A 19,063-nucleotide genomic window follows, 5' to 3' on the forward strand; every position below is an offset into this window, starting at 1 on the left:
TTTCGAACTTGTCCTAAAGATCATCAAGATTAACTTTCTGACCATGTTTCATAAAGATTGGGTCAAAAATGTGGTCTCTAAAGTGTTCACAGGCTTTTCCATTGATCTGACCTACTGACCTAGTTTTTGACCACACATGACCCAGTTTCGAATCTGACCTAGAAATCATCAAGACAAACATACTGACCAAGTTTCATAAAGATTGGGTCAAAAATGTGGTCTCTAGAGTGTTCACAAGCTTCCATTTGATCTGACCTACTGACATAGTTTTTGAACCCACAAAACCTAGTTTCGAACTTGACCTAGAGACCATCAAGACTAACATTCTGACTAAGTTTAAGAAAGATTGGGTCACAAATGTGGTCTCTAGAGTGTTCACAAGCTTTTCCTTTGATCTGACCTACTGACCTAGTTTTTGACCCCATATGACCCAGTTTCGAACTTGACCTAGAGATCATCACGACTAACATTCTGACCAAGTTTCATAAAGATTGGGTCACAATTGTGGCCTCTAGAATGTTTACAAGGCAAATGTTGACGGATGACGCATGACGCATGACTGACGCCAGACAATGACCAGTCACAATAGCTCACCTTGAGCACTTTGTGCTCTGGTTGTGCTAAATAGCTTTACAACATTATGGTGTGTTTACTTTAGGATTTTGTATCAATTTGATCTAATATAACAAAGTTGCTTCCCCTGAAAAAAAAGTTTAACCGAGTTAGTTATAAATTGAGACCAATGATATAGAATAATGACTGTAAAGCCCTTGGAAAACTTCTACTCAACATTACTTACATGTTCTTTTGTTGACCTAGTTTCTGTGCAGCCTGAGGGCTGCCTAGCAACACCTGGTTGTTATGGTGGTCGCTATGAGCAACACTGACATCATGGCAGCTCCTACTGAGTCCTTTGCCTACATTCCTCTTTGCAACTAACCCTGAAAATAGAAAATAGTAATTTTCACATTTTTGACCAAGTTACTACATGTGAAAGGAAGTGTTATGAGTATTTCTGTGTTAAGTCACTAGGACCCAGTTCTTGTCATGTATATATCTAAGTTCTAGTTTTAATAGTGGAAGAAGACACCTAGGCATTACTTCAGCCGAGAGCAGGCAGCTTGGGTAGAAATCACTTATATTCTGCAACCTGCCAAGATTTAACAACACCAATGCATGGTTCAAACAGCCAGCACAAAGTGAAATAAATTGTTCCATTTAAGTATTACATTACAGTGACTGTCTTGTCTTGTCTCTTAGTATACTAGTACCTAATATATATCGAATATGTTATAGTTTGGCCAATTATCGAGATGATACTTTAAGAGAGACTACTCTAACAAAGTTATCATTTTTCTGCTATATTGTGTTACTTCCCTTGACCTGAACTGTAATGTTCAGTGCATGCAAAACGGTTTTTAACTTTATGTTAAAAACAGACAAAGCAGCTATTCATAACCACATGCATGGTAAAAATATCACTAAATTTATACAGTTAGAACCATAAAGGGAGGTAAGCATTAAAAAATAGATTCAATAATAATATTTCGCAAATATATGAGAAAACAGTTATTGAAAAAATATAAGGATTTAACAAGAGATAGACATATTTTATGTCTATAACAAAATATGTGGCAGCCACATCATAAACAAAGGCATTATGACCCAGTCGAAATTGACGGTGTATAACCATGGTAATTCATGGTTTACCATGGTAGTTCATGGTCATGGGACAATAGTTTACCATAGCTGACCATGGCTGTGGTAATTGGCACCTGTCATGAAACACGGTATCAGACCATGGTCAAAAACCATGGTTGACCATGGTGATTACTGACTATCAAAAACTGTATAAATGTGAATTTGAAAGGGTCATGAAAATACGACAAGTGTGAAAATTACTAACATGACCATGGTAGTCCATGGTCAACCATGGTTGACAAAAAGTTGACCACAGTAGACCATGGTCAAACTGTTGATCATCTTTTCTGACCATGGCCATTCTGATCTCACCATGGTCGACCATGGCCGACCGTGCTCCTGACCATGTTTTCACCATGGTATTTGATGGTTGGCCACGTTAAAAACATGGTCAACCATCAAAAACCGTGGTGACCACGGTCAACCATGGTCATCATTTCATATGGGGAGCCTTTAAAAGTTTTTTTGCCTGTCAAATACTGGTTCCTACCATTTTGCCTAAAAAGAAACTTTGATAAAATAAATCAATTGTTGACTCTTCAACCATTGAATATGATTGGATATTCACCAGAAGAAGACAATATCGGCCAATTTGTGATGAAATAATGAAATCTGCCAAATGGGTAATTCAAAGAGAAAATTTTCTATGTGTAAATTTGGGACAGTGTTATTTGACAAACAAAATTCTTTAAACAGCTTGAATAAATAGTTACAAAAATTGTATTTTCCAGATATCATGTACATAAACTACATTTTCAAGCATCGGACACTATCTAGCCTAAATGTTATGTTAAGGGGAGTTTATCCATTGCAGGAGTTTAGTAATTGTTATCTGCAGACTCATTTCCCTTACACAATCATCTTGTTGTTTCTTAACAAGCATTCAATAGTATTTTCTCTAATCCATTCAATTAGGGCAATGAAATGGAAGCAGATTTTCTGGAAATCCAATACTATGTAATGAAAATGCTCATTCTATTAAATATTGTTTGTTACAGCAAAATAATATGTTCCTGTATATTTTACTTAGAAGAAGTCTGCAATGACAAAATGATAGCAAATTAATACTGTCTGTCAGTTTTAAAACAAATCTGATTAATCCAGAGCTTCAAAGAATTTCAGACAGTGGTTTCTAATATAAATGTAATGCCTGAAGCATCTAAAGAAATTCAAACATCTACAAAATTCTTTTCCCTTCTGAACAAAAGTAAAGTAAGTTTGAATAGTCAGTTACAACAGATTCATGATGAAGTGACACAATCATGAGCCTTTCCAACCCCATAATGACACATGAGCTTTTCCAACCTCAAAGTGACACATGAGCCTTTTCAACCCCACAGTGACACATGCACCTTTCCAATCCCACATAGTGACACATGAGCCTTTCCAACCGCACACTGACACAAGAGCCTTCCCAACCCCACAGTGACACATGCGCCTTTCCAACCCCACACAGTGACACATGAGCCTTTCCAACCGCACAGTGACACATAAGCCTTTCCGAACCCACAGTGAAATATGAAACCCACAGTGACACATGAGCCTTTCCAACCCCCAATGACACATGAGCCTTCCAACCCTACGGTGACACACAAGTCTTTCCAATCCCACAGTGACACATGAGCCTTTCCAACCCCACAATGAAACATGAGCCTTTCCAACCCCACAGTGACACATGAGCCTTTCCAACCCCACAGTGACACAGGAGCCTTTCCAACCCCACAGTGATACATGAGCCTTTCCAACCCCACAGTCACATATAAGCATTTCCAACCCCATAGTGACACATGAGCCTTTCCAACCACACAATGACACAAGTCATGAACCTTACCAACCCCACAGTGACACATGAGCCTTTCCAACCCCACAGTGAAACATAAGCCTTTCAACCCCAGTATGACACATGAGCCTTTCCAACCCCACAGTCACATATGAGCCTTTCTAACCCCACAGTGACAAATGAGCCTTTCCAACCCCACAATGACACAAGTCATGAGCCTTTCCAACCCAACAGTGACATATGAGCCTTTCCAACCCCACAGTGACACATGAGCCTTATCAACCCCACAGTGACACATGAGCCTTTCCAACCCCACACAGTGACACATGAGCCTATCCAACCCCACAGTGACACATGAGCCTTTCCAATCCCACATTTACACATGAGCCTTTTTAACCCCACAATGACACAAGTCATGAGCATTTCCAACCCTACAGTGACATATGAGCCTTTCCATATCCATAGGGACACATAAGCCTTTCCAACCCCACAGTGACACATGAGCCTTTCCAACCCCACACAGTGACACATGAGCCTTTCCAACCCCACAATGACACGAGCCTTTCCAACCCGACAGTGACACATGAGCCTTTCAAACCCCACAATGATACAAGTCATGAGCCTTTCCAACCCTACAGTGACATATGAGCCTTTCCAACCCCACAGTGACACATGAGCCTTTTCAACCCCATAATGATCGACACATAAGCCTTTCCAACCCAACACTGACACATGAGCCTTTCCAACACCACAGTGACACATGAGCCTTTTCAACCCCATAGTTAAACATGAGCCTTTTCAACCCCATAGTGACACATAAGCCTTTCCAACCCAACACTGACACATGAGCCTTTCCAACCCCACAGTGACACATGAGCCTTTCCAACCCCACAGTGACACATGAGCCTTTTCAATCCCATAGTGACACATAAGCCTTTCCAACCCAACACTGACACATGAGCCTTTCCAACCCCACAGTGACACATGAGCCTTTCCAACCCCACAGTGACACATGAGCCTTTTCAACCCCATAGTGACACATAAGTGTTTCCAACCCAACACTGACACATGAGCCTTTCCAACCCCACAGTGACACATGAGCCTTTAAAACCCTACAGTGACTCATGAGCCTTTCTAATCCCACATTGATCGTGAAACACAATAGAGTCTTTCCAACCCCACAAGTGGAATGTCCTTGCTGTGGAGTTCTTACCTTGACAGACCTGACAGTATTTATATCACATGACATACCTCATCTTGCTTCATTTTTTTATAAAGTGTTATTTTAAATCCTTAAGTTGGTTTAAAAGTTATAGAAGATACACAATATATTTCAGACAGACACACACACACACACACACACACTGACAAACAGACAGACAGACCAACTTATACAGATAGGGTAGGCAGTTGAATTAACATACACCTCTCTTTGTGGGCATAAAAATGCATCTGGAGTGAGAAACGTGACAGCGGAGTTGGTAATTATTACTGTGTTCCAACAGCAACACTCATTTACAGTAATGAAGCTTTAGTGTCAAGTAAAAAAGCTGTAAATTAAATGGAAGTATCTGCATAGAATATAATTGCAAGTTTGACCTCACATTTAGGATATTACCATAAATTGGCATAATGGGTTGAATATAGTGTATGTTCATATTCTGTTGTGAGGACGACTGCAAAGAAATGAGCACATTTGTAAAGAACAAATAAAATCAATAGCAAGATAGCATGTAGTGAAATCAGGTATTTGAACAGGGCTTTTTCAGGGGGTTTTGGGAAAAAGGCCCCTGGTCATATTGGGAATTTTTAACGCGGTAAATTGTCAAATTTGGGGAAATATACTGACAAATTAAGTGAGTTTTTAATTAATATATATTAGTTTGAATCTTCAGTTTCAAATTTTACTGGTAGACAGTATCCCCTTGTGAATTTTTGAGTTTTTTTTTTTTCAGGATTGTCTTCCAATATTGCCTAAAAATACAGTAACTCTTTATTTGTCATGCTAAAATTTTTGTTTACAGTTTGTTTTCACCAAAGTTATAACTGAAATTATCCAAAAAGTAGAATGGCAAAGTGCGAGTATTTTCGAGTGTAAAAACTGGGTCGCGAAAATATGTGACAATTGATTTTAATGGTAAAAGAACTACCTGTCAACATGTTTTGGGTACTTGATTCAATTAATATTTGTGTTTTTATGCATTTTGAGAGGTTTTTGCATACAAATCATACATTTCTTCAGCAAAATCTTGTAATTATTTTTTGCCGAGGTTGCAGACGGTCATGTTACTAAAAATAGAAACGAGTTGGTTTTTCCAACATTTTGTTTGATTTACTTGGCAAACAAAACTAATTGTGCAAGAATTATTATTGAAAAACAGAAAGTAACTGATTTCAGTTGGGAAATTTTTCATTGGATTGGGAATTTTTTGCTCCAGATTGGGAAAAATAGAGCATATTTGGCATTGGGAATGGGGCCAAATATCGGCCCCGTGAGATAGGGTGAAAAAGCCCTGTTGAATAAATACTTAGAAAGCCAATTAAATCTGTAGTACTGTTGAGCACTTAATTATTTATCTGATATACAATCATATCATGTCTGCACGAAATAACAGCTCTTGTTACCAATCTTTTCCTGAACCAATAAATTACACCTAACAACCCTGTTGAGCTGTAGTTCATGAACTGATGAGCATTCATGAACTGTTCACGAACTGTTCATGAACATTCCTGAACCATTCGTGAACAATGCGATGAATCTTCCTCAGAAAGTTTGTGAACTGTTCACGAACCAAAAGTTCATGAATTGTTCATGAAACTATTCCGGAAAAAGTTCACCAACTGTCTGTGAACCTAAAGCTCAAGAATTATTCATGAACTGGTTCTTCAAACATTTCACCTTTGGCGCATGATTTTAAGTTCACGAATAGTTCAGTAATCAAACAAGTGACTTCATTCAGAACTCCAGTGCAGTATTTGATTTTATTTCAATTATGCTGTTGGTTCATGAACCTGAAGTTCATACACTGTTCATGAACTTCAAATTAATAAACTGATCAATCAAGTCTGAAATTCATAAAATCCATAAAACAAGATCCATTTACTTGTAAAAGCTTCTAGTATTTACAGCTGAAGGCTAATACCAGAGTTACTGATAACATACATATGACTAGGAATGTTACTACATGTATTTTGTATTTTATGTTATCTGCAATTTGTACAAAATTTTGATTAAACATTGGGGATAGCTAACAGAAGTTTCATCATTATTTGGCAATTTAGAAAATGTCACTGGAGTGGAAAAGAATAATGGTGTACACTGATACTTGGTTGGTGAATTTATTGATGTCTTTCATTTCATACCAGAAATCCTTGAAATATTCATGAACTTGTTTAAGAATGAATCAAGATTTTTTCATGAATGTCAATATACCTATAGAATTCAAGAAAAATTCTTGAAAAAAAAAATGATGAACATTTTATGTGCAGTTTAAGAATATTAAATTCTTAAAACATTCTTGATGTGTTCTTAAGAAAAAGTCATCTAAGATTCAATAAAAGTACTAAAAATTCAAAACCTTTTTCTAGTTCAGTACCAGTTCTTGAACCCAATTTGGAGTTTCTAAACTGTTCACTCATTAAACATAAAACTTAGGTTTTCCTTTTACAATAAATGAATAAGTTCATGAACTGTTCATGAATGTTCATGAACATTAAATTTATGTCACATGATCAGTTTCCATTATTTTGTTGCATGCTGGGAAATTTTTTGCACATGTGATTCAGCAATTTTTTAGAAGTTTGTGCAGCAAATGAGAAGGAAATATTTATCATACTACAGTAAGGAATGGTTTAAAAGGAACATGAGTATACTGAATATCAAATAAGTAATTATGGTGTTGTCATAAATTGTTCATTTTAAAAAATATAAAATCCTTTTAAAATCTCACATGTTTTCACGACCCTGAAACAAAGCTTGTATCTAATCTGAATGTCAATCTTGAGATTAAAGTCTAGCAACTGAATTTCGGACAAAATTTCACTTGGGAACAAATTGAAATTACTCTTTCGTGTTCAGGAAAACAGAGATGTGGTTAGCATTCGTTGTTTTTTCCACTTTTTTATATTTTGGAATTTAAAGACCTTTTTCAGTGTCATATGAGGGCGTAATAATTTTTAAATGCAAAATGGACACAATCGGATGTCCTTGGACTTAATCACAGGTTTAAACAGTGCAAAGTGTTCTCAAGTCACTGACCTGAGAAAGCCTGCTTTCTCAGACAGGCTTTATCAGGCAGTTGCTATAGTAATGTCACTATTGTCAAAATCACTGTTTCTAATTCAGCTGGGTTCATCAACTTTCCATTTATCTTGTTACTTTCAGTTCATGAACCCCTGGTTCATGAACTATGGTTCATCAACTTGATGAATAGTTGATGCCGCAAAAAGTCCCATTTGTAGTTGATGAACTGTTCATGAATAGTTCACGAATAGTTCACGAATAGTTCAAGAATTATTCATGAACTGTTCATAAAGTTTGCGAATTTCTAGTTCATCAAATTCATGAACCTATCAATTCATGAACTATGATAAACACATCCAGTTGATGAATTTGATGAACCAGTCCAGTTTATGAACTTGATGAACCACGCCCAGTTCATGAATTTCTGTTGCCGTAAAAAGTCCCATTTGTAGTTCACTAACTTTCATGAACTATTCGTGAACTGTTCATGAACAAAGTTCTGGAATAGTTCAAGGATTATTCATGAACTGTTCATGAATTTCTCAACCTATTGATTGGAAAGAGTTTTCCAAAGAGTTTTCCATGTTCAGGCCCCCTGTGACCGTTACCTTTGCTCAAATGACCGCAAAAACAATAAGGGTCATCTACTCTGTAAGTCCTATCACCCTATGAAGTTTGATGGTTCTGGGTCAAATGGTTCTTAATTTATTGATTGGAAACCATTTCCATGTTCTGGTCCCTGTGACACTGACCTTTGATCAAGTGACCCAAAAATCAATAGCAGTCATCTGCTCTACATGTCCAATCATCCTATGAAGTTTCAACATTCTGGGTTAAGTGGTACTCAAGTTATTGATTATAGAAACTGTTTTCCATGTTCAGGCCCCTGTGACTTTGACCTTTGATCTAGAAACCTGAAAAATGGTAGGAGTCATCTACTCTGTAAGCCCTATCACCCTATGAAGTTTGAAGGTTCTAGGTCAAATGATTCTCCAGTTATTGATCGAAAATGAAGTGTGACAAATGGATGGCCCCTGTGACCTTGACCTTTGATGGAGTGACCCCTAAACACAATAGTGGTCATTTACTCTGTAAGTCCTATCACCGTATGAAGATTGAAGGTTCTAGGTCAACTGGTTCTCAAATTACTGATCGGAAATGGATTTCCATGTTCTAGCCCCTGTGACCTTGACCTTCAATAGAGCGACCCCAAAATCAATAGGCATTTCCAATCATCCTATGAAGTTTCAACACTCTGGGTCAACTGGTTCTCAAGTAATTGATAGGAAATGGTTTTCCATGTTCAGGCCTGTGACCTTGACCTTGATCAAAGTGACCCAAAAATCAATAGGGGTCATCCATCCTGCATGTCCAATCATCCTATGAAGTTTCAACATTCTGGCTATTAAGTTATTGATCGAAAATGGTTTTCCATGTTCAGGCCCCTGTGACCTAGAGCTTTGATGGAAACATAGGAGTCGTCCACTCCAAATAAGCCCTGTCACCCTATGTAATTTGAAGGTTGAATGGTCCTCCAGTTATTGATCAGAAATAAAGTGTGACGGACCCAGTGGGATGGGGGAGGATGGACATAATTTAGTATCGAAATCATTGAAATCAACAGGAATCTCATTACCTACAGGTAATGTAATCTATATGATGTGACTCTTGTCTCGAATCCTTCATGATGTACAAAATCACCCAAAACTGTTTGCGTTTTATTAATAAAACTATAAACAATACATTCAAATTTTGAATAAATTAACTCTATATATTTATAAATGGATTTTCATGAAAAAAAAAACAGCTAACACATTGAAAAAAGTATAAGAAATTCGAAGATTTGATTTCTTCTAAACACTAATTTTATGGACCATGTTTAATGTTAAGTAAATGTGATAAAGTTACACTTAAAGTAATAAAACATTTTATACATATAAAAGGGAGATAAATCTGACACCTGTAAATTCAGACAGCCATAGGACTAAGCTACTCATTATGTGTATAGGCATCTACAACACACACAATTCAAAGTTGAAAGCTCAACCTCCCTATTGTCCTCTAACTCACAAGAAATGTTTGGTTCAGTGAACTCTGTTCCAGAAGAGATAAGGATCAGTCTCATCAATCAGCCTTGCATGACAGGAAATCTCCCCCAAGATGAAATGTTCACACTTTCTGCCAATATTACCCAATATGGTACTGAACTTATTCATCTTTCTTGAATGAAATCAATGACCCCAGACAAAAACAGTTGTTTACATCAGAAAGTTTCGATAACATCTTCAAGGATTTTCAGGTGGATTGTAGCTTTCTTAACATTTAAAGTATAAAAGTGTTTCAGTATTCTTGCACATAAAGTTTAGCTTTTAGCCATCATAAACTGGACTGAAAACAAGATGGGCCTAAAGGCCCTGTATTGCTCACCTGTACTTGTTCTTACTCTAGATAACCTAGCATCTAATTTGGACTAGATTTCATAGACAACCATTTTGACCATGTTTTATGTAAATCAGTTAGACCATTCATCAAGTTTTTCAATGATTTGATCATTTTTTTAGTGACATAGTTTTTGACTTCAAGGAATCCTGCTTTTGAACTTCATTATTATAACAGACAAATATATCTGACAAAGATTTTTGATGATCAAGTTGAATTAAGTGTTAACAAAGCTTTTCTATGATTTGACTTTATGAGCTAGGTTTTCCCAAGTGGCCCAGTTACAAAGTCATCCTAGAAATTAAACAGACAAACATTTCGACCAAGTCTCATAAAGATCATGCAGGTAGAAAATGTGGCCAGTTAAGATTAAACAATGTCTTTCTATTAAAGACATGACCTAGTGACCTAGTTTTTGACCTGGATAATAAATTTTCAAGCCTGACCTAGATTTCATAGAGGCAAACATTCTGACAAAGTTTTATGAAAATCAAGTAGAAAATATGGACTCTAGAGTGTTAACAAGGTTTTTCTATGATTCGACCTTGTGACAAAGTTTAAGACCTCAGGTAATGCAGTTTTTAAATTTGTCTAAGATTTCCAAGAGAAAAACATTCTGACAAAGACTTAAAATTATGATGATGAAGTTGAAAATGTGCCTCTAGAGTGCTAACAATGCTTTCACCAAGTGATCGAGTTTCTGACCCCATGTAACCCAGTTTTGAATTCAGTCTATATTCAATTGCTGCAAAGTTTTAGGAGGTGAATCAATCAGAAAATGTGTCAACAAGGTTTTTCTATGATATCTGACCCAGTGAACTAGTTTTGACCCCTAGTAACCCAGTTTTAAACTTGACCTAGATTTCATACACAAAAACATTCTGAGAAAGTTTCAAAAAGATCAAACAGAAAATATGGCATATAGAGTACGTAATATGCCTATGTAAAACAAGTGATACCAATGGGCATGGTTTGAACAAAATTGGAAGAGAAACACTACACCATGCAAAAAACCAAATACCAAATCTCATTATGCATTTTTGACTGTCAAGGGCTATAATTCTGGACTTACTGGTGAAATTCAGCCCTAAACAAGAGTGCCAGAATGTCACAATATACGCTCGTCATAGCAAATTTATTTACACTAGCACCTGTATTTGCAAATGGAATTTTAATTCTGTGGTTTTGTAGTAATTATTGTAATTCTTTTGTTTTTCTAAATCCACAAAAAACTCCTTACCAGATACCTTAAAATACACCTAAAATTTGAAAGTAACATCTATGTTGTACCACAGAAAAGTGCTCTTGGTTTTTCCCTACGGTCAATTATAAAAAAGTTACAATATAAGTTATTTATAGTAACAACTAAGGGAAGTTAAAAAAAACCAAAAAAAACAAGAGGGCCAAGATGGCCCTAGGTCGCTCACCTGAGAAACACACCAAAACACACCATAACAGTGTAAACATTTTTGACCTAATGATTTCATGGAAAAAAATATTCTGACCAATTATCATTAAAATTGGAGCAAAACATCTTGAGTATAAATAAGTATTTTCTTTGATTTGACCTAGTGACCTAGTTTTTGACCCCAGACTACCCATATTCGAACTTGACCTAGATTTCATCAAGCCAACCATTCTGACCAAATTTTATGAAATCCAGTGTAAAATGCAGTCCCTATTGCATACACAAGGTTTTTCCTTGATTTGACTTTAGTGACCTAGTTTTTAAAACCTAGATGACCCATATTCGAACTTGACCTAGATTTCATCAATTCTGACAAGATTTCATGAAGATCAGTTGAAAAATACAGCCTCTATCGCATACACAAGGTTTTTCTTTGATTTAACCTAGTGACCTACTTTTTGACCCAGATGACCCATAACTGAACTTCACCTAGATTACATCAAGGCAATCATTCTGACCAAATTTCATGAAGATTAATTGAAAAATACAGCCTCTATCGCATACAGTCGGGTTTTCTTTGATTTGACCTAGTGACCTACTTTTTGAGTCCAATGACCCAAAATCAAACTCAATGTAGATTTTATCAAGGCAATCATTCTGAGGAAATTTCACGAATATCAATTGAAAAATACAGCCTCTATCGCATACATAAGGTTTTTCTTTAATTTGACCTAGTGACCTAGTTTTTGATCTCAGATGACCCATATTCAAACTCGACCTAGATTTCATCAAGGCAATCATTCTCACTTAATTTCAGGAAGATCAATTGAAAAATATAGCCTCTATCGCATACACAAGGTTTTTCTTTGATTTGACCTTGTGACCTAGTTTTTGACCCAAGATGACCCACATTCGAACTCTGGCCTATATTTCATCAAGGCAATCATTCTGACCAAAATTCATGAAGATTAATTGAAAAATACAGCCTCTATCGCATACACAAGGTTTTTCTTTGATTTGATCTAGTGACCTAGTTTTTGACCCCAGATGACCCATTTTCGAACTCGGCCTAGATTTCATCAAGGTTATCATTCTAACCAAAATTCATGAAGATTAATTGAAAAATACAGCCTCTATCGCATACATAAGGTTTTTCTTTGATTTGATCTAGTGACCTAGTTTTTGACCCCAGATGACCCATTTTCGAATTCGGCCTAGATTTTATCAAGGTAATCACTCTGACCAAAATTCATGAAGATTAAATGAAAAATACAGCCTCTATCGCATACACAAGGCTTTTCTTTGATTTGACCTAGTGACCTAGTTTTTGACCCCAGATGACCCATTTTCAAAATTGGCCTAGATTTCATCAAGGTAATCATTCTGACCAAATTTCATGAAGATCAGTTGAAAAATACAGCCTCTATTGCATACACAAGCTAAATGTTGAAGGACAGACAGACAGACAACAGACAGACGACAGACAAGACGCCGGACATTGAGTGATCAGAAAAACTCACCTGAGCATTGCTCAGGTGAGCTAAAAATCCAAAAAAAAAAATACTAAGTAAACACAAAAGTCAAAAGTCCTTACCAGGTAGAGATAGGTCAAAATACACCTCAAAATTGGATGTAACATGCAAATTGTTGTACTACAGAAAAGTGGTCACAATTTTTCCCTACGACTGGTAATTAACAAGAGCTGTCACTAATGGTGACAAATGCCCCCGCAGTGCCATGACCTTTGACCTGGTGACCTTGACCTTTGACCTGGTGACCCCAAAGTCAATAGGGGTCATGTACTCAATAAGTACTATTAGCATGTGAAGTTTGAAGGTCCTGGGTGCAGTGGTTCGCGAGTAAAGTGCCTTCATGCAAAAAGTTAACATTGGCCCCTGTGACCTTGACCTTTGACCTGGTGACCCCAAAGTCAGTAGGGGTCCTGTACTTAATAAGTACTATCAGCACGTGAAGTTTGAAGGTCCTGGGTGCAGTGGTTCACGAGTAAAGTGCCTTCATGCAAAGAGTTAACATTGGCCCCTGTGACCTTGACCTTTGACCTGGTGACCCCAAAGTCAGTAGGGGTCATGTACTCACTGTGTACTATCAGCATGTGAAGTTTGAAGGTCCTGGTTGCAGTGGTTCGCGAGTAAAGTGCCTTCATGCAAAAAGTTAACGTTGGCCCCTGTGACCTTGACCTTTGACCTGGTGACCCCAAAGTCAGTAGGGGTTGTGTACTTGATGAGTACTATCAGTATGTGAAGTTTGAAGGTCCTGGGTGCAGTGGTTCGTGAGTAAAGTGCCTTCATGCAAAAAGTTAACGTTGGCCCCTGTGACCTTGACCTTTGACCTGGTGACCCCAACGTCAGTAGGGGTCGTGTACTCACTGAGTACTATCAGCAAGTGAAGTTTGAAGGTCCTGGGTGCAGTGGTTCGCGAGTAAAGTGCCTTCATGCAAAAAGTTAACGTTGGCCCCTGTGACCTTGATCTTTGACCTGGTGACCCCAAAGTCAGTAGGGTTGTGTACGCGCTGAGTACTATCAGCATGTGAAGTCTGAAGGTCCTGGGTGCAGTGGTTCGCGAGTAAAGTGCCTTCATGCAAAAAGTTAACGTTGTGACTAACGAACAAACGAACGGACAGTTGAAAACTAATATGCCTCCCTTCGGGGGCATAAAAAGTTGCAATATAAGCTATTTATAATAACAACAAAGGGAAGTAATTCTAAAGAAGGGACACTCCGTCTCATGATGGTGTACAACTGTGCCAAGTTACATCAAAATCCCTCCATGCATGAAGAAGAAATGCTCCGGACAAAGTCATTCTTGCATCTGACCTTTGGCCTCTAAGTGTGACCTTGACCTTAGACCTAGAGACCTGGTTCGTGTGCATGCGTCTCATGGTGGTGAACATTTGTGCCAAGTTATATCAAAATCCCTCCATGCATGACGAAGAATTGCTCCAGACAAAGTTTTCATTCTTGTATCCTTTGACCTCTAAGTGTGACCTTAACCTTAGAACTAGGGACCTGGTTCTTGTGCACGACACTCCGTCTCATGATGGTGAACAATCGTGCCAAGTTACATCAAAACCTCTCCATGCATGAAGAAGAAATGCTCTGGACAAAGTCATTATTGAATTTGACCTCTGACCTCTAAGTGTGACCTTGACCTTTGAGATAGGAACCTGGGGTTTGTGTATAGCACTCAGTCTCACTGAGGTTAACATTCATGCCAAATGTAAACAAGATTGCTCCATGCATGTCAAAGTTATGGTACGGTCAAACAAATCCGGATGGATGGACGGATGCACATACACCGAACAACCATTTGGACGACTATGTCTTCGCTTCCGCAAGCGGGCTTGACAAGTAAGCAAGAGCTCTTTTGCAATTGGCTACCCTGACATCTTAAACACATTAACATAATTTTGCAATATTCCAACTCCTAATAATCATGCTCATTATAATGAAAATGATGACTGTATGATCTGATGATGATAATAATGACTATAATCTGTTGATCATGATGATATTAATGATAATTTACTAACTGATGACGATGATGATGATAATGGCTATGATCTGATGATGATGATGGTGATCAGCATGACCTGATGATAATGGACAATGATCTGATGATGATGGTGACTGTGAGCTGCCGATGATAGTAATTAATAATGACTGATATGATGATGTTGGTATGATATGATGTTGATGATGACTATGGACTGATGATGATGATGATGATGATGATAATGATGATGCTCTTATGACTATGATAATGTTGACTATGATCTGATGACAATGATTATAATCTGATGATGATGACTATGATTTGAAGATGATGAAGATGAATATGAGATGAAAATGAAAATGATGATAACTATGATCTCATTATGATGATGATGATGTCAGTGGCTGTTTCTTAAATAGTGACCTAATTAAACCTACCACTTACAGATTAAGTTCTCTCCCCTTCAAAAGAATTCATACTCCTAATAGAAAAACCCACAAAATTACAAACCTGATTTACATCCTAAAATCATTGCAAACAACACCAGTTCTGTCAAGTGTTTCTTTCTCTCCTCCAATTTTCTAAGAAAACCTCCCAAATAAAATGTGCTCTCTAAGAAATTGTGTCATTTAATGGATTATGAAGCTAAGAATGGGTGACAGCAGACATATTATCAATGGAATAGAAGTTCTGAAATACTAGCTTAGGAAGTGTATTGAAATTTGTAGATCAATTTCGCAGTCACCTTTAGGAGACTCTGCAGACCAGGAAACTTAGTCTACACTGCAATTAAAAAGGACACATTCTACAAAATTCTACAAGATGTACATTTGGATACAGAATTCACCATAAAGAAGCAAATAAAACTTTCCTATTCCAAGCAATATGCTGACTTCCCACACTGATATGCCCAGTTAGCCTGGTAGTTATGGACACAGAATTTGCTAACCTTCTTGAAACGAGATCACAGAGTGATCTTGGCGCCCACCAATGTGCCATTTTTGAGTGTTCCAAATTTCAAGACTTACTGACCAGCTCAAGGTCAAATTTCATTTCCGTACACAACACTGTGCATGTGGTCCAAATTCAAAAGCTGTAGCTTGAGAAATGTGAAAGTAGGTCACTAGATCAATTTCAAGGAGAAAGTTCTTTGTACACAAAACTATGCATGTGCATCAAGTTTGAAGGCTGTAGTTTGAGAAATTTGAAAGTAGGTCACTAGGTCAATCTTAAGGTCACAGTTTTTTTTTGTACATAAAACTATGCAAGTGGTCCAAATTTGAAGGCTGTAGCTTGAGAAATGTAAAAGTAGGTCACTAGGTCAAAATCAATGTCAAATTTTTTGCGGAACACAGAACTATGCATGTGGTCCAAATTTGAAGCCTGTACCTTCAAACATGTGAAAGTAGGTCACTAGGTCAATGAAAAGGTCAAAGTTTGTTTCGATACACAAAACTAAGCAAGTGGTCCAAATCTGAAGGCTGTAGCTTGAGAAATGTGAAAGTAGGTCACTAGGTCAAAATCAAGGTCAAATTTCATTTCGGAACACAAAACTATGCACGTGGTCCAACTTTGAAGCCTGTACCTTCAAAAATGTGAAAGTAGGTCACTAGGCCAATGTCAAGGTCAAAGTTTTTTCAGTGCTCAAAACTATGCACGTGGTCCAAATTTGAAGGCTGTAGCTACAGAAATGTGAAAGTAGGTCACTAGGTCAATACCAAGGTCAACTCATGTCAAGGTTCATCTTGCCACTCAAAACCATACATGTGGTCCAAATTTGAATATTGTAGGTTACTGACAAGAAGATTTTAAAAGCTTTTCCCTATATAAGTCTATATGAACCATGTGACCCCCAGGGCAAGGCCATATCTGACCCTAGGGGGATAATTTGACCAAACTTGGTAGAGAACCACTAGATGATGCTACATAACAAATATCAAAGCCCTAGGTTTTGTGGTTTGGGCAAGAAGATATTCAAAGTTTTTCCCTATATAAGTCTATATAAACCATGTGACCCCCGGGGTGGGGCCATATTAGACCACGGGGAAATAATTTGAATCATCTTGGTAGAGGACCACTAGATGATGCTTCATACCAAATATCAAAGCCCTAGGCTCTGTGGTTTTGGACAAGAAGATTTTCAAAGTTTTTCCCTATATAAATCTATGTAAATTATAGAAATAAACAAAGGGCCATAACTCACTAAAAAATTGTTGAACCAGTCTGATTTTCAGGGGGACACAACTAGAGTACCAATACATCATTCTGACAAAGTTTGGTCAAAATGCCCCTGGTAGTTTCTGAGGAGATGCGATAACGAGAAATTGTTAACGGAAGGACGGACGGACGTCGGACCACGGACGCAGAGTGATTTGAATAGCCCACCATCTGATGATGGTGGGCTAAAAAAGAGATAGACCCTAAAATTTTCAAAGATAGAAATACATTAAATAAAGTCTAGAAATTGATTTCTTAGTCCTTGAAATAACTAAAAATGATCTTACAAATACGAAATTTATGATAGTTTTGTTTATTTAAAGTTATGATCAACAAAGAATGACAACTCTTACCTTAGGCAAGTACTAAGCTAATATCTATTAGATTACTTCCCTTGCAATTAACAATTGAGTGGAAAATGAAAACGGTTTAAGAAACAGTATTATACCTTTTTGCAAAACAAAAACATTTATATTTTATTTATATGTGTTTGATTTTCCCTTTAAAAATTTAACTGCTACATACGTTTTTGTCAGCTAGCTTACAGTAAAAAATTAGCTTATATAACAAGCCCATAATCAAATGAAACTAGAGCTGCTTTTGAGAAAAGTGCATGTCTCCCACAACTGCCTAATCATCTAAATAGTAAGTTAGTCTTTATATACTGTTTACTCACTACAAATATACCTTTGAAGAGTAAAAAGGCTGATTTTGGGTAATTCAAGGACCATAATTCTGAAGTGCCTTGGGCAATTTGGCTAGTTAATGAACTTGGTTGAGGAGTTATGCTCAAAAACATTTGGTTCAAGTTTGGTGAAGATCGGATGAGAATTGTTCAACTTAGAGCGTGGACAAGAGTAAAAAGGCCAATTTTTGGTAATTCAAGGGCCATAATTCAGAAGTGCCTGGGCCGATTTGGCTAGTTATCGAACTTGGCCGAGGACTTATGTTCAAACACATTTTGTTCAAGTTTGGTGAAGATTGGTTGAGAAATGTTTGACTTAGAGTGCAGACAAGATTTGACACAAAGACAGACAGACAGACAGACAGACACACACACAGACACACACACACACACAGAGGAGTAAATCAATATGTCTCCCACACCACATAACATAATACCAGTAAGTACATTTTTACATTCAAGATAATAATATAGTTTTGCTTTTACCAAAATGTCACATCAGATCGAACCACTTTCGTAATACGTGACAGGTAGAAGTGCAATTATACAGATCTCTAAATAAAGCCTAGCTCACAAAAAATTCTGAATTTACAGTACCTATATACAAGTCATTTGAAAGTGATCAGTACATTATTAAGACAGTTAAATCAATTGACATTTACATGATACATTAAACCACTTCGTCATCTTTCTCTAGATTTGACAAATTTTACCCCAGGGGTAATTAAATTGTTTAGTGTTCATTATTTTATTTAGGTGAAATACAGTGCTTTGAACCGATCTTGTACCATTTAAAAAGTTCTACAATCAAGTTTGTTAAATTTTAACTTTCTGATCATTCACACTTTCAGTGCTATACTTACACAGTAATTTGATTTTCATTGAGAATATTTTACAGAATAATTAAACAAGCCACGCCATGAGAAAACCAACATAGTGGTTTTGCGACCAGCATGGATCCAGACCAGCCTGCTCATCCACGCAGTCTGGTCAGGATCCATGCTAGTGTTCGCTTTCAAAGCCTATTGTTATTAAAGAAACCGTTAGCGAACAGCATAGATCCTGACCAGACTGCGC

The 19,063-nt window shown here is 37.2% G+C and overlaps 1 protein-coding gene across 15 annotated transcripts in view; it reads right to left on the reverse strand.

Moving 5' to 3' along the window:
- Positions 1-19,063, reverse strand: part of LOC123541454 (transmembrane and coiled-coil domains protein 2-like) — a 155,369-nt gene that overhangs the window by 92,468 nt on the left and 43,838 nt on the right. For all 15 annotated transcript variants that reach the window (XM_045326965.2, XM_045326957.2, XM_045326953.2 and 12 more), the window contains one exon: positions 800-941. Coding sequence is in view for 10 of the 15 variants with exons in the window: in XM_045326957.2 (XP_045182892.2) it covers positions 800-941 (142 nt within the window). In the remaining 5 variants the exon portion in view is untranslated. The remainder of the gene's footprint in view (positions 1-799; positions 942-19,063) is intronic.

This window comes from Mercenaria mercenaria, chromosome 16, assembly GCF_021730395.1.
Source record: "Mercenaria mercenaria strain notata chromosome 16, MADL_Memer_1, whole genome shotgun sequence".
Lineage (NCBI taxonomy): Eukaryota > Metazoa > Mollusca > Bivalvia > Venerida > Veneridae > Mercenaria > Mercenaria mercenaria.